This window comes from Limanda limanda, chromosome 8 (genome assembly GCF_963576545.1).
Source record: "Limanda limanda chromosome 8, fLimLim1.1, whole genome shotgun sequence".
In the NCBI taxonomy this organism is placed as follows: Eukaryota; Metazoa; Chordata; class Actinopteri; order Pleuronectiformes; family Pleuronectidae; genus Limanda; species Limanda limanda.
Window position 1 is genome coordinate 3,167,850 of NC_083643.1, and position 14,988 is coordinate 3,182,837.

The 14,988-nt window shown below is 44.4% G+C and overlaps 1 protein-coding gene across 1 annotated transcript in view; it reads right to left on the bottom strand.

The window, feature by feature from the left end:
• Window positions 1–503: 503 nt before the first annotated feature.
• The window catches only part of LOC133008877 (spondin-1-like), an 80,370-nt gene continuing 65,885 nt past the window's right edge, over window positions 504–14,988 (bottom strand). Inside the window, exons 9-16 of the mRNA XM_061076243.1 lie at window positions 11,591–11,731; window positions 11,313–11,388; window positions 8,974–9,156; window positions 4,726–4,896; window positions 3,038–3,205; window positions 2,792–2,950; window positions 2,378–2,686; window positions 504–2,020 (exon numbers count right to left, since the gene is read on the bottom strand). Coding sequence (XP_060932226.1) covers window positions 1,857–2,020; window positions 2,378–2,686; window positions 2,792–2,950; window positions 3,038–3,205; window positions 4,726–4,896; window positions 8,974–9,156; window positions 11,313–11,388; window positions 11,591–11,731 — 1,371 coding nt within the window. The 3' untranslated portion in view covers window positions 504–1,856. The remainder of the gene's footprint in view (window positions 2,021–2,377; window positions 2,687–2,791; window positions 2,951–3,037; window positions 3,206–4,725; window positions 4,897–8,973; window positions 9,157–11,312; window positions 11,389–11,590; window positions 11,732–14,988) is intronic.

Genomic DNA, 14,988 nt, shown 5'->3' on the forward strand with positions numbered 1-14,988 from the left:
CTATGATATTTAACCTATATAATATTTTAATATTGAAAATACAAGATACAAGTTTGGCTGCTGTTTATTTTCCCAGGCTCGCCCTATCCTCTATCTCCATCTAGTGGAGGTAAACTGTAAGTGCTCATCCAGTCATGAGCAAACAGGAATTAATGCAAAATCATTATTGTAATATTTATTTTAGATATATAGTATTTTAATAAACTGCATAAAATAGTTAATATTTCTAGAGACGACAGCAACACTGTGTGAGTGATCTCTGAGTCACAATCAGAGACGAAGCTCTTTCCTCTTTTCACCACATACAAGCTTTAACATGGAGAAAACGGTTCAGGGTTCGATTCCTGAACCAACAGGACTCAGATCATTTGAGCCAATGAGCATCAAGCTACTGAACAAACTGTGGAATAAAGATAATGAACTTGTGTCTGAGGAAACTGCAGATTCAAACACGTGGAAACAGGCGAGAGTCAAACACATGAAACCAAAACCAGATCCAGCTCTTCACATTTACATCGTTTTTATTGTAAAGGTGGTTTCTTACAAAATAGTCACATGATACAGAAGCAAAGAAACAAAAGAAAGAGAAGTGAAAAGTGAGAGAATGAAAGAAAAACATCTACAGAGAATTCTCCTGATGAAACTTTAACGACAACAGAAACAAACTACGATTTAAACTGATGAGTTTTCATGATAAAAACAGATTCAACAGATCATGATGGAGAACGTGAATAAAAACAAAACTACCCATGAAGGTGATGTGAGTTTGAACCAAGGCCCCGGTAACAGTCATCTGTATTAATCTGTCCCACAGACACATTATGGTCTGTTGGTGTTAGATACAGTCACGTCTCTGTTTCACAACATCTACAGCCGACTAACCCAAAATAATCTGTTTTCATTCCACACATGCTAACGTAAGATCTTCTGACGGACGCAGAGCTATCGCAGGTTTAATGCTACACCAGCTGAAACCACAGAGAAACAGCAGCACAGGATATAAAGACTAAATTCAACAGTATAAAACATCTCCATTTAAATGTGTCCGTTTATTAGGGAAAGAGTTTTTCGTAAATTACGTACAAGTGTCATTTATAAGTGTTGGTTAGATATTAGATATACAGTACATCCATAAGACTGAAGAGACACCGGGGTCTAGGTCCTGCAGAAAAAATAAAGACAAGTAGGAAGAATCCAAATGTTCAGTTTGGTTTGATTTAATTTGTCTTTGAAATTAAACCAGGAATGTTTTTTATTTATTTTTTCTGGAACCTCTCGTCGTACATCTGTTTCAAAACTAAATTTAAAACCAATAAGCTGATCCAGTTGCTAAGGAACTAAAAGAGACATATTCTGCTCATATTCAGGTTGATTTTAATTAGTGTTAAAAGGTTTACATGCTCAAATGTTTAGGCTTTTTTTAGCTTTGCAGAACTTTTAGATTCACTAAAAACTTTGTGGACACACTTGAGGAAAGATAAACTGAAGAAAAACACAAGTTTATTTTAAAAACCTAAAGTTCCTGTGAGAACATGAGCCTTTTTTCTGTCCCTGTGGATCCAAATGAAAAGTGAAAATCACTGAAGTGGATTTTTCTCCTCAGTTTCCATTTCAGATGGTTTTAGTTTTTTTTTTTGCAGGACTCAGACTCAAGTCTCTCATTCTCCCGTCGTGGTCTAAAGTAAAAAGCCCTGTTTCACTAACTGTCTACAATGGCTTCACTAAACAGCATCCTCCTCTTCTCTGTCTTCACCTCCTCCCTCACACTCCTTCTCTTCTTCTCTCAAACCCCTGCAAGCATAACCCCATCATCATATCTTGAGTATTCAACTCCTCTGTTAGCTCAGTAGTGCCCCCTAGCAGGGATGAACGTTACAGGCACGGATCTCCTTCCGGTCCTTACAGCTGGACGCCACAGCGCCCTTTGTTCTTTTCTTCGCCATCATGAAGTGCTCCTGGATCCCCCCGCCGCAGGGTTTGGAACAGTCCGACCAGCTGGTCCACGGCTGCATCCTGCACCCTGTGGGAACAGTGGGAACACGAAGGGGAGGGAGGTGATGCTGTTTGACTGGAGACAGATCTGAAAGATTATTTTCTGAAGAACCAAGAACAATTAGACTGAAACCATCGCTGCAATTTTAAGTGGAGGAGAAAAGTGTTTGGATATTCTGCTTCAAATTCAAGTTTTTATTTGCAAATATTGCTCAGATTTATCGTTAAGTTTTCTCATCGACTGTAGAGATTAAAGTGCAGCTCAGGCCACAAAGTTCTGTCCAACTTAACTTTTCTACAGTAGAAAAAACAACAGGATTCTCACTGGTCACGTAAAAAAGATTTAAGAGTTGTTGATGTCGTGTAAAAGACTTTAAACACTCACCTGGCTGCTCCTCCAGTGCTGCTTCTCTACCCTGTTTCCCCCGCCTCCTCCTCTGTCCACCTCCTGCTCCACCTCCTCCTCCTCCACCTCCTCCTCCACCTCCACCTCCACCTCCTCCTCTCTCCTCCTTCGTTTTTTTTGTCCGGCACTTCCTGATCTTGCACTTCTTCCTCTGGATGCTCTCGGGACAGGCGCTGCCTCCGAACTGCGGCTCCAGTTTGACCATGCGGGTCCGGATGGTGTGACCTTTCCCGCAGGACTTGTTGCACTCGGACCACTCGGACCACTCGGACACCATGCAGTCCTGGGCTGAAGGGGGGGAGGGAGAGAGAGAGGGAGGGAGGACGTGTCATAGCATCAACAGCAAAAAAAAACAGAAATTCACTTCAACACAGCGACAGAAGTTTCACTCACGACACTCGGGCAACATGCACTTCTCCGTCTGCTCCAGCTCCTCCGTGCACTCGGCGGGATCCGACTTCATCATCCTCTGTCGGGTTCGCACGCCGCGGCCACACGTCACGCTGCAGCCGCTCCAGTCCGACCAGGGGGACGTCATGCACGGGATGGTGTCTGCACAAACACAAAAACACACAAGTTAATACATCTGTAACTAACCCCTAACTAAATGCATGAAGAGATAAAGTGTTGCTGACTCACGGCACTCGGGCATCATGCACTTCTCCACCTCGGCCACTTCGGTTTTACACATGGATCCGTCGATCGGAGGCATCTTCACCATGCGCTCACGTCTCCTCATGCCGATCCCACAGGTGATGCTGCAGGGATCCCACTCCGCCCACTCCGTCACCACACAGCTGCTGGGAGCTGAGGGAGAGTCAGTTAGTTACTTCCAACGTCAAGGAAAATGATAAAATAATGATGTGATAACATTTTAAATCCAAAAGGTCAAAGGCCAACTTCACCAAAATACTTTTCTAGTCATTATCAATGTCAAAATATTGTAAAAACTGTATTTTTTTATTTAAACTCTCGTGACTTGCACTTATAAATATTCTAATATCTAAGATCTAAACAAAAACTAACTGTAACTGGTACATTACACAGTTTGGATGAAAATGTCACTTCTAATTAAAATGACAGAGATCCAGGTTATTTAGAAAACTGCAGATTCCTGGGAGTTCATCTCTGTTTGCTTTTAATGAAATAAAAACACCAATGGCAAGGAGAATGATAAAAAAATGATGTGATAACATTTTAAATCCAAAAGGTCAACGGCCAACTTCACCAAAACACTTTTCTAGTCTTGTAGTTATGAATATTCTGAAATCTTATAAGTCAAAAGGCTCCAAATAAGGAAAAGATTCCAGAAGAAAAACAAAAATGCTCTCTATTCCAGATCTAAACACAACTAACCGTAATACTCATTAAACAGTTTGTAGATATATAACACTGTTTGGATAAAAATGTTACAGCTAATTATTATGACTTCTGAAATGACACAAATTTAGAAAACTGCAGATTCTTCTGAGTTTGTCTCTGTTTGCTTTTGAATGAAATAAAAACACCAACGGCAAGGAAAATGATAAAATATTGATGTGATAACATTTTAAATCCAAAAGGTCAAAGGCCAACTTCACCAAAACACTTTTCTAGTCTTGCAGTTATGAATATTCTGAAATCTTATAAGTCAAAAGGCTCCAAATAAAGAGGAAATTTCAGAAGAAAAATTAAAATACACTCTATTCCAGATCTAAACACAACTAACCCTAACACTCATTAAACAGTGTGTAGGTATATTACACTGTTTGGATAAAAATGTCACAGCTAATTATTATGACTTCTGAAAGGACACAAATTTAGAAAACTGCAGATTCCTGGGAGTTCATCTCTGTTTGCTTTTCAATGAAATAAAAACACCAACGGCAAGGGAAAATGATAAAATAATGATGTGATAACATTTTAAATCCAAAAAGTCAAAGGCCAACTTCACCAAAAGACTTTTCTAATCTTGCAGTTATGGAAATTCTAATATCTTCTCCAAATAAAGAGGAGATTTCAGAAGAAAAACAAAAATGCTCTCTATTCCAGATCTAAACACAACTAACCCTAACACTCATTAAACAGTTTGTAGATATATTACACTGTTTGGATAAAAATGTTACAGCTAATTATTATGACTTCTGAAAGGACACAAATTTAGAAGATTCTTCGGAGTTTGTCTCTGTTTGCTTGTGAATGAAATAAAAACACCAACGCTAAGGAAAATGATAAAATAATATGTGATAACATTTTAAATCCAAAAGGTCAAAGGCCAACTTCACCCAAACACTTTTCTAGTCTTGCAGTTATAGATATTGTAATATACAGCATCAACCAGGACTCACAGCACTCCTCGTTGACCACGCACTTGTCCGTCTCCTCGGTGTGGAGCTGGCAGAGCGAGCCGTCTTCAGGATACTGTTTGACGTATCGCTCTCTGGATCTCATCCCCATCCCACAAGACAGGCTGCAGGACGACCAGCTGATCCACTCCGACATCATGCACGTGGACGGCTCTGTCCACCAGGAGAGGACAGAAGCAGGACATCAGCAACAGATACCAGGACAGGAACATCTCAAGATGTAACATTTTAAATTCAAATTTCTCTCTTGTCGAAAGCTTTGAAACAACAGGGACTTTAAAGGGGACATACAATGAAAATTCCACTTTTGTAGTTCTTCTACATGTTAATTTGGGTGTCTAGCTTGTCTACAGTCCCGAAAACTCTGGAAAAAAACAACTTCATACAGAATATTGGCAATAACCTTTTGATTCTCAGAATGTTCAATCTTGTAACTAGTTGGAATTGTATGTGCGTCATATTGATGGTCTGTCTCACAGCTGTCTTGATAGGAGGTCAGACAGAGTGACGCTGTTGACTTTAATTCTGTTTCATTGCTTTGGTTTCGAGGATCCGAACGTTAACACAGTCAGGTTTGTGTTGATATAGCTGAAACATAATATTCTTTGCTTCGCTGGACAACAATTTTGCCCCACATTGCATCTGTGGTTCAAGGACTTTTATGAAGTAAACAGGTTGCCGAGCAACTATAGCGCCATTGGGAGTGTCTCCCTGTTCTACTTCCGTATTCCAAATGCCAGGGGGATGGATTACGCCTGCGCACTTCCGAGGAGGAGGAACGAAGATCTACTGTTATAAAATAGACAGGCGCCGGATGTTCCCTGTTCATTGCTTTCTAAATAAATACTTGATTTGAGCAAACCGAGTTCGGCTCTACTTCTCTTAAAGGATAAAAGATCACGTCTTTTTAACACTACATGGCCTTGGACCACCATCACCATCATCTCACCGGCTCCGGGGAGAGACGGTGGAGCTAGCATTAGCATTAGCATTGGGGGCGGGGCACTCAAAACAGGTCAATCTGAGGAGGGCTTCTTTAGACAGGGTAAAAAAGGGTTCTGTTTTAAATGATCCTTGTGGTATTTTGACAAAAATATGTTTCAGACATTTAATTAAGACCCCAAGGAACCATATCAACTTTGGTAAAATGGGAATGTTATGACCCCTTTAAGATCTTCAGTTTTTCAGCCTCAGATGATTGACAGGAGTCTCTGGACCCGCCTCCTCTGGTCCTCAGACCCTCTCCCTTCACCCTGAACTCTCTCCAGCACCTTCCTCTCCTCAGTCATCTCAAAGTGGAAGCTGCCGTTTCACTGCCTCGGCCGTCTCTTAATAAGTCAAGCAGCCGCGGGGACGCTCGTCTTCCCAGCGTGAGCCCGAGGGAGGAAGAGTCAATATGTGTGACCCGGCTGTGCATCAGCTGCAGCTTCTCCTAACAAGGTCCACAAAGTCTTTTATCACTTTTAACCAGCGCCGGGCTTCGAGATCCTTCTGCTCACTTAGTGTGACTGTGTGAGTCCGTTTCACTGTCGTCTCCTTCGAACACGTCTTCTGAGAGGGAATCCATAACAACAAGATTCAAGTTTTAAAACTAAAATGTCCAATCAATGTCCAGAACCTGCTTTTTACTTCCATGTCGGATTTAATCCTGAGGGCTTCTTCACACGAGAGGATTTTCAACTCTTCACTGGACACCACCGACAAATTCAACCCATTTTTAAACTTATAATCTTCAGAACACACTCACACACACACACACACTTGAAGGTTGAGGGAAACTATTTCACACTGAGGATTGAAATCTCACAGGAACTCGCCAGATTCTTCTTCTTCTATATCTTCAGTCTTAGGCAAATTACTTATAGGTTTATTATCACCACCTGCTCTGCACCCATTGGACGACACTAGCTTTCAATCACACGCCTTAATATAAACGCTGCTTTATGGTTTATTAGACTATGATTGGATCATAATTCACAGAATGAGAATCAGCCGTATCAAAGAAGACGTGAAGAAACCAGAGATTGAGACATAAACTCCTGAGGTAAATGTTTACAGACGTTATAAAGTGAGAAGAATTCTACTCTTGGTCTCAGGGACTTTCTCTCTCCGTGTGCACAAGGGCGAGTAAAGGCCGGAGCAGCCGAGAGGATGTAAGTGAAGGGGCGGAGCCTCGGAGCCTCGGAGCGGAGAGTCCATTAGCAGTGAGAAGAGGAAGCTTTCAAAGAACACACACTTAGTTTTCTCCTGGAGACGTTGCCATGGATTTTATCTTTGACTCACAACACTTGACTCTCCTGAACCACCCCCCCCACCCCCCCCCCACCGCCCACCAGGAGCAGCGCTGCTCACCGGCTGTGGCCTAATAAAGCCGAACTAAGTGAATCATTAATAAAAGACACAGGTATCTGGACGAGGTCCCCAGAGAGACGGAGTGTTTCCGAAGGAATATTAATCATCTCTCGGCCTCGGCCCCCCCCCCGATCGGCCGCAGCGTGAACTCCACGATTATCAATCTCCCGCCGAAACGCTAACGGAGCGCTAAATGAAAACAAAGGAGAAGGTGCTCGGGAACAAAAAGCTTTCTGTGTAGCTGTCGGACAATCGATAAGAGGAGCAGGAGTGAGTGGAGTGAGTGTGCGTGTGTGTGTATTTGTGTGTGTGTGTGTGTGTGTGTGTGTGTGTGTGTGTGTGTGTGTGTGTGTGTGTGTGTGTGTGTGTGTGCGTGCGTGAGCTTCACTCGTCTGATTGGTCGACTTCCTTAGAGCGAGGGAAGAGGAGTGAGGAGGAAGAAGACAGACGTTGACTCTGCTGCCGCTCAGCATTTGTTCCAAACTGACAACTTCACTGTAAATTGGACGAAAGCAAACTCCTGGGGATGTGTGTTTGTTTTTCTGTGTGTGTCTGTGTGTGTGTGTGTGTGTGTGTGTGTGTGTGTTGTGGGATCGCCGGGTGCTTGTTCCTCGCGGTAAAAGAGCATGAAATTGACGACTTTGATTGAAACCAGAAAGAAAAGTTTCTCCTTTGACGAGAAACAGGAAAGAAGTTGTTGCCAATTAGGTTTAAAAAAACCAACCATCTGTCGTTTGGATTCATTGTGAACATCATTAAATTGTTAAAGACGTTTGTGTTGTTTCTTTATCTCCGTGTCCTGATTAAGGATTCTGACACAATCCTCCTGTTGTTCTCATTAACACGACTCTGTAAACACAATCAAAGACAAACATGGTCGAATCCTGTTTTAATGCCGGAGTCCGCTCGGCGTCAGCAGCGAATCCACTTTAATCTTTTCTGTTTCACTGAAGCAACCGGACGGATCCAATCAGTGTTGACTCTGTGAAATGAGGGATTTACTGTGTTTAGTGATAGATTCTGTGGATGTGACCGAATCAGCCTCAGATACATGTCGTGGATCTCGGTCTCTCTCGACACACAGCACGGAGAGAAGACACTTGTTTGCTTATTATCTGCTTCTCTGCACACGACAAACTCACTAAGTGGCTGCTATGCGTCCGGCAGCCACCAGGGGGCCCAGAGAGTCAAAGTAATCACTCCCTCTTTAGCAATTTGTCTTCAACGTAAAAGCACAATGCTTGTTTTGTAGCTTTAGATTGAGGACGAAATACAGAGCTTTTATTTTGAAAAATAGAGCAACTTCTGTTCCATTTTATGATAAACATTGAGTATTAAATCTTAGTTGCATATTAACCAGGTAGGATGAACACAAAGTTTTTTATGCACACAAAGCTGAGGCAGGTCCGGCCCTGGAGCACAATAATCCTTCACAACAACAACAACAACAACCTCAATTGTCGTCTGACGGCAGCACAATTAAAATTTCTGAATAAACTGAAACCACCGGGCTGTGAAATGCAAATGAAGCAAAGACGGATTCCATCAGATTAAGTCAGAAGGAAACACCCACAGTCCCCGAGTCTGAGATAAAACCTCGACTTTAATCTGCTCATTAGTTTGTGGCTTCACTGATTGTCTCTGTTGTTGGGAAACAAACGCCCACTAATACGGAAACTATGAAAAGTTTAGAAAACAACAATTAAACCTTGTGTTTGTTACGCTTACAGTTACATTCACTTTAAGGAAAAAGGTTTGTCACATTAGAAGATCCATGTTGTTGGATTGGACAGAGACATCACAGTACACATTATATATACATGTTTTAAAGATCTATGGTAACAAGTCTATAAGGTGTGTGTGTTTGTGTGTGTTTACCCTCCAGGCTGCAGCCCGGGCCCATGCACGGCTGGAAGTCCTGAGTGTGTGGACACGGCACGCTGAGGTCCAGCTGAGCCTTCAGCATCCTCTGCCTCATCCGGCGACCTTTCTCACACGTGGCGCTGCTGCACGCCGACCACGGAGACCAGCCCGAGTAGATGCACGTCTCCGGTGTGTCGTCTGGCAGAGAGAGAGAGGGAAACAGAACAGAGGGATGGTGAGTGGCTGAAGGAGGAAAACCCAGATCATTGTCGGCAGTTAAATCTGCTTTTCCACAACTTGATTCTCTATTTCTTTCCCCTAAGCTCGATAAGGGGCTGAAGGACGAGCGACTGGGCCAACACTGATTATTTAACATCACATTCGAAGGTGATTAGCGCAGGTAGCCGACCATGAGGGGCCACGGGAGACATCTCAGTGGGGGGGGGGAGGAAGGAGCAAAGGGTGTGATGTGTGAATGTCTGGTCCAATTACCAGTGGGAGCAGCAGTACAAGAAGCAGCAGGGGGTCTGGCTTCAATTAACAAAGCTCTCTCAGGGGTTCGGACACAGAAGAAAGAGAGAGAAGAGGAGAGGAGAGGAGAGGAGGAATATACCATCGGGCCTCAGGGAGGAAAACCTGAGCGGCTCCACTTCTCTGGGATAAAGTGTCATGACAGTCGAGGAGAACGAGGGAAGAGAGAGAGAAGCCGGGGGGGGTGGAAGGTGGACGGGGAGTTGGACTGTAAGTGAAAGCAGCGAGCGCCGCAGGGACCGGCTTGAATGGATCCTCTGTAGTGTCATCTCACGCAGAGAGGAGGGAGAGAGGGAGGACGAGGGAGAAAGAGAGGGAGCGGTGGAGGAGGAGGAGGAGGGAAAGAAGGAAAAGGTTCATGACTGACTGAAGAGGACATTTGTTAGGCGGCAGGAGATCCTTGTTAAGGATTCTGCAGGATTCGACTGATCCCTGTGAGAACTGGGTTTCTATCGAACTCAGAGAGGAAGAGTTTGTGCAACTTGTGACATTAAATATGTTTTTATCGCATCAGAAGAAAAAGAAAGTAGGAAAAGCTCGAGGTCCAAGAAGGAGAAACGTTTAGAAACAAGGACAACAGGAGTCATAAATGGAAAATGTGTAGAAAACTGAGTCCAGACTGTTCTCAGTTTCAAATATGAAGAACACAGCAGGAGATCGGTCACATTCACAACAACAGGAAGCTTCCGGTGAGGGGTATAAACAGCAGGGGGCAGCACATGGTGTAGATAATGGTTTGGGAAGCTCAGTGTTTTTGTTGACATCAACACTGGCATCAGGCTTCATTGTCAAAAGCTTCATCTTCCTCTTCTACGTGTTCGTCTCCTCTCGCTCATCCGGAGATATTTGTATTCTTCCAGTTTCACGTCCGCCACTCGCTCGCTTCCTGCTTCAGATTCTGGAAGTTTCACCAGAGCGACGGCAGTTTGAAGCAGAGCCGATGGAATTACAGAGGAAATTACATCCGTGCACATACAGACAGAGAATCCTCACACGAGTTCTCCTGAATTGCAGTGTCCCGACCGACAGGATCTCAGAATATTAAACGGGTTTTGATAATGACAGGACTTGCTCCAGGCGCAGTTGTGTTGCTCAGGGTCTTTTCCAGATGTGTGTTCTGTCTGTCTGACCTCCCACCTGAGACTCCAGTTAGACCAGATGTGACTCTAATGAGCTCACTGGGAGTCCTCGAACATCTCAGAACCCTGAACCCGTCACTGTCTGTGTGTGACTAGGGTTGCAAAATTCATATTCAAAGTTGGAAACTTTCCATTGGAATTAACAGGAATTAATGGGAATATACGAGAATTAACGGGCCATTAATTCCCGTATAAACTGGAAATGTTGTGGGTAATTTATACTAACTGTATTTACCTTGTCATATACAGACATAAATATAAACATTTTGTTGTGTCATAGGCTGATTTGAGCCCTGAGGAAACTTTGGGCACTTGACTATATGCTTCTGCATCGTTGTGTCATTCTTAACATAGGTCTTTGCACAGTATTTGCAAATGTACACAGCCTTTCCTTCTACATTGGATGGGGTGAAATGTCTCCACACATGAGAGAGTGCACGTGGCATTGTTCTGTAGAATAAGATGAGAAAAAAGTTTGTAAAAAAACACTAATGCAATGCCAGAGATATAAATAGTTAGCTAAACTATTGGAATCGTCTGTGAAAATATTTTAAACTTCCCATGGAAAGTTTCCGGAAAGTTTCCGGAAAGTTACCGGAAACTTTCCGCCCCTTTGCAACCCTATGTGTGACACACGAGACTCAGGTAACAAACATCAGGTGAGGACAGGGACTAGAACTTTACCTTCCTCCTTCTCCTCCTGTCCGATATCAGCCACTATGTCGTCGATGGTGTCTGGGACCACGTTACACTGTTCCCCCTGTGACACACAGAGACAACACATGTAAACAGATGTGCACCTGATGGCTTCTTCTTATAACATGAACCAAACGTTAAGGGCCCGGTAATTCACTTTCAACCAAATCCCACTTAAAGTAGATCAAGTTTGTTAATTTTTTTATGAGAAGACTTCGTTTTCATCACATATTTTCCGTATCTCACGTAAACACACGACCCGTTACCTTCCTAGCGATGCGTTCCACCACCAGTCTGGCCACAGGGGTGACTGCCCCCCCCTCGGGGTCGTAGAACGGGCTCTGCGGATGGTCCAAGCTGGTCAGTGGGCGGATCTTCTGCTGGGGGATCGACGGCTTGTTTGGCGACTGGAAGAAAGTGAAACAGGGAGATGAATGAACACAGGAACGCTTCTCCTTTAGCTTCATTCAGCTCCTTGTTTTGAGTTTGTGGCCGTGAACCTAACAGCTAGAGGGTCGTGGTGGTGGAGACCAAAACAGAGATAAAAAAGGAAAGTACAAATAAAGGGAGTGGACACCAGACTCCATGTGATTCCTCGTGTTGCCGCATGTCTTTTCAGTATTTTGTGAATCTGCTGTTTCCTAAACTTTCTGCCCTTCACCAGTGGTTTGTAGCCACTTTGCCCCAAGGCAACCAAATTTAATTAATTTGGCTTTTAAGTATCAGGAAGAATAAGGAAGAGTCTGGAGGAGAGAGGAGGAGTCAGGAGGAGTCTGGAGGAGTCAGGAGGAGTCAGGAAGAGTCTGGAGGAGAGAGGAGGAGTCAAGAGGAGTCAGGAGGAGTCAGGAGGAGTCAAGAGGACACAGGAGGAGTCAGGAGGACACAGGAGGAGTCTGAAGGACTCAGGAGGAGTCAGAAGGAGTCTGGAGGAGTCACGTGGAATCAGGAAGAGTCTGGAGGAGTCAGGAGGAGTATGGAGGAGTCAGGAGGAGTCAGGAGGAGTCTGGAGGTCCCAGGAAGAAAGTGAAACCGGGAAATGAAGGAACACAGCAACGCTTCTCTTTTAGCTTCTTTCAGCTCCTTGTTTTGAGTTTGTGGCCGTGAACCTAACAGCTAGAGGGTCGTGGTGGTGGAGACCAAAACAAAGCTTAAAAAGGAAAGTACAAATAAAGGGAGTGGACACCAGACTCCATGTGATTCCTCGTGTTGCCCTATGTCTGCTCAGTATTTCGGGAATCTGCTGTTTCCTAAACTTTCTGCCCTTCACCAGTGGTTTGTAGCTGCTTTGCCCCAAGGCAACCAAATTTAATTAATTTGGCTTTTAAGTATCAGGAAGAATAAGGAAGAGTCTGGAGGAGAGAGGAGGAGTCAGGAGGAGTCTGGAGGAGTCAGGAGGAGTCAGGAGGAGTCAAGAGGAGTCAGGAGGAGTCAGGAGGAGTCAGGAGGAGAGAGGAGGAGTCAGGAGGAGTCAGGAGGAGTCAGAAGGAGTCTGGAGGAGTCACGCGGAATCAGGAAGAGTCTGGAGGATAGAGGAGGAGTCAGGAGGAGTATGGAGCAGTCAGGAGGAGTCAGGAGGAGTCAGGAAGAGTCTGGAGGAGAGAGGAGGAGTCAGGAGGAGTCAGGAAGAGTCTGGAGGAGAGAGGAGGAGTCAGGAGGAGTCAGGAGGAGTCTGGAGGACTCAGGAAGAAAGTGAAACCGGGAAATGAAGGAACACAGCAACGCTTCTCTTTTAGCTTCTTTCAACTCGTTGTTTTGAGTTTGTGGCCGTGAACCTAACAACTAGACAGTCGTGGTGGTGGAGACCAAAACAGAGCTAAAAAAGGAAAGTACAAATAAAGGGAGTGGACACCAGACTCCATGTGATTCCTCGTGTTGCCCCATGTCTTTTCAATATTTCGGGAATCTGCTGTTTCCTAAACTTTCTGCCCTTCACCAGTGGTTTGTAGCTGCTTTGCCCCCCGGCAGCCAAATTTAATTAATTCAGCTTTTTAGTATCTTATTTTTAAAAGAGCTGATGCCACTAGAATAACTTTAAACCCCCTGGTAACCTTTCCGGAAATAAATAATATTTCTGAGCAGAACGGGACATCAGGTGGACATGAATCCAACCCCCCCGATGCACCGAACATCAAATCAAATCTCTCTTTCATCAGAACAAGGGCGTTTCGGGTTTCCACAGTCGTCTCCTCCCCAGGTGGGTGGAGGCCTCCGAGTTCTCAATGTGAATCTAAAGGTGAAACTCATCTGACAGCTCTTTAACAATCAGGGGTGAAACGTACGTGAGCGAACGAGACGCCACAGGTGAAGATCAGGTCGCGATTTGAAGGAGAACGATTCCCACGATAGCGTTGTGTAGCGAATCGTTGTGGTAAATTAGTCGTCGTCCTGGAGGAAAACATCTGTTCGGGCGACCGGAGATACCCGAGGGAACGGCGAGAATAATCAAAGTAAACCAGACGGAATTGAGGGCATGGGATTTATTTTGTGTGTCACAGAATACAAATCCAACAGAAGGGTGTAGAGCATGGATGTGTGAGGAAAAACCTTCTCAAATGAGAACAACATCATTTCTCTTGGGGGGGGGGGGGAACAGCAGGGCAGCGGCTATTCAAGCAGAATGAATAAAAAGTAATAATAGTACAATAGCTGCATTGGTTTTCTCCTCCTTTCCGACGGAATGGAGAGAATCTGTCAGGATCCTGAACCAGGAGCCATCTGCTCTCCCTTTGATGTCACTATGTTTTATTAATATCCTTTTAAACACCTCTTAAATAAGAGATATGTGGCTTTGTTTTTCCAGGTGAGTGCGATAGAAGTGTTTGAACATAGCTTTAAAAAAAAGCAACCACCCTAGAGAGAACTGATGAAACGTGACAAATATGAATCATTCTCTTTCTTCTCTCAGCCAAAAAATGTGTGTTTTTTTCAAATCAAGAAGTTTGAAACCAACTTCCTGGTTTGATATACGCGGCGTCGCTGAATTAGACAAAAGGACGACGGCTACAAAGGGAGAATGGAGGTGAAGTCAGTGCTGTAGAAACCTCCACTATTCTCTTTGTTCTGCTGGGAGATGATGGGAAGTTTTCTCCTCTGACCAAAAGGAGGAAAAGATCTCGTGTGAGAACAAAGAAGAAGACATCTCCGCCTGGTTGGAGATAATTAGAAGTTACACAGAAACTAAAGAAAAGAAAAGAGGCTTTGATTTTTCACACAATGAAAAGGATGAGTCAGGAGTCAGGAGGAGTCAGGAGGAGTCAGGAGGAGTCAGGAGGAGTCAGGAGGAGTGAGGAGGAGTCTGGAGGAGTGAGGAGGAGTCTGGAAGAGTCAGGAGGAGTCTGGAGGAGTCAGGAGGAGTCAGGAGGAGTGAGGAGGAGTGAGGAGGAGTCTGGAGGAGTCAGGAGGAGTCTGGAAGAGTCAGGAGGAGTCTGGAAGAGTCAAGAGGAGTCAGGTGGAGTCAGGAGGAGTCTGGAGGAGTCAGGGGGAGTCTGGAGGAGTCAGGAGGAGTCTGGAGGAGTCAGGAGGAGTCTGGAAGAGTCAAGAGGAGTCAGGTGGAGTCAGGAGGAGTCTGGAGGAGTCAGGGGGAGTCTGGAGGAGTCAGGGGGAGTCTGGAGGAGTCAAGAGGTTTCAGGAGGAGTCAGGATGAGCCTGGAGGAGTCAGGAGGAG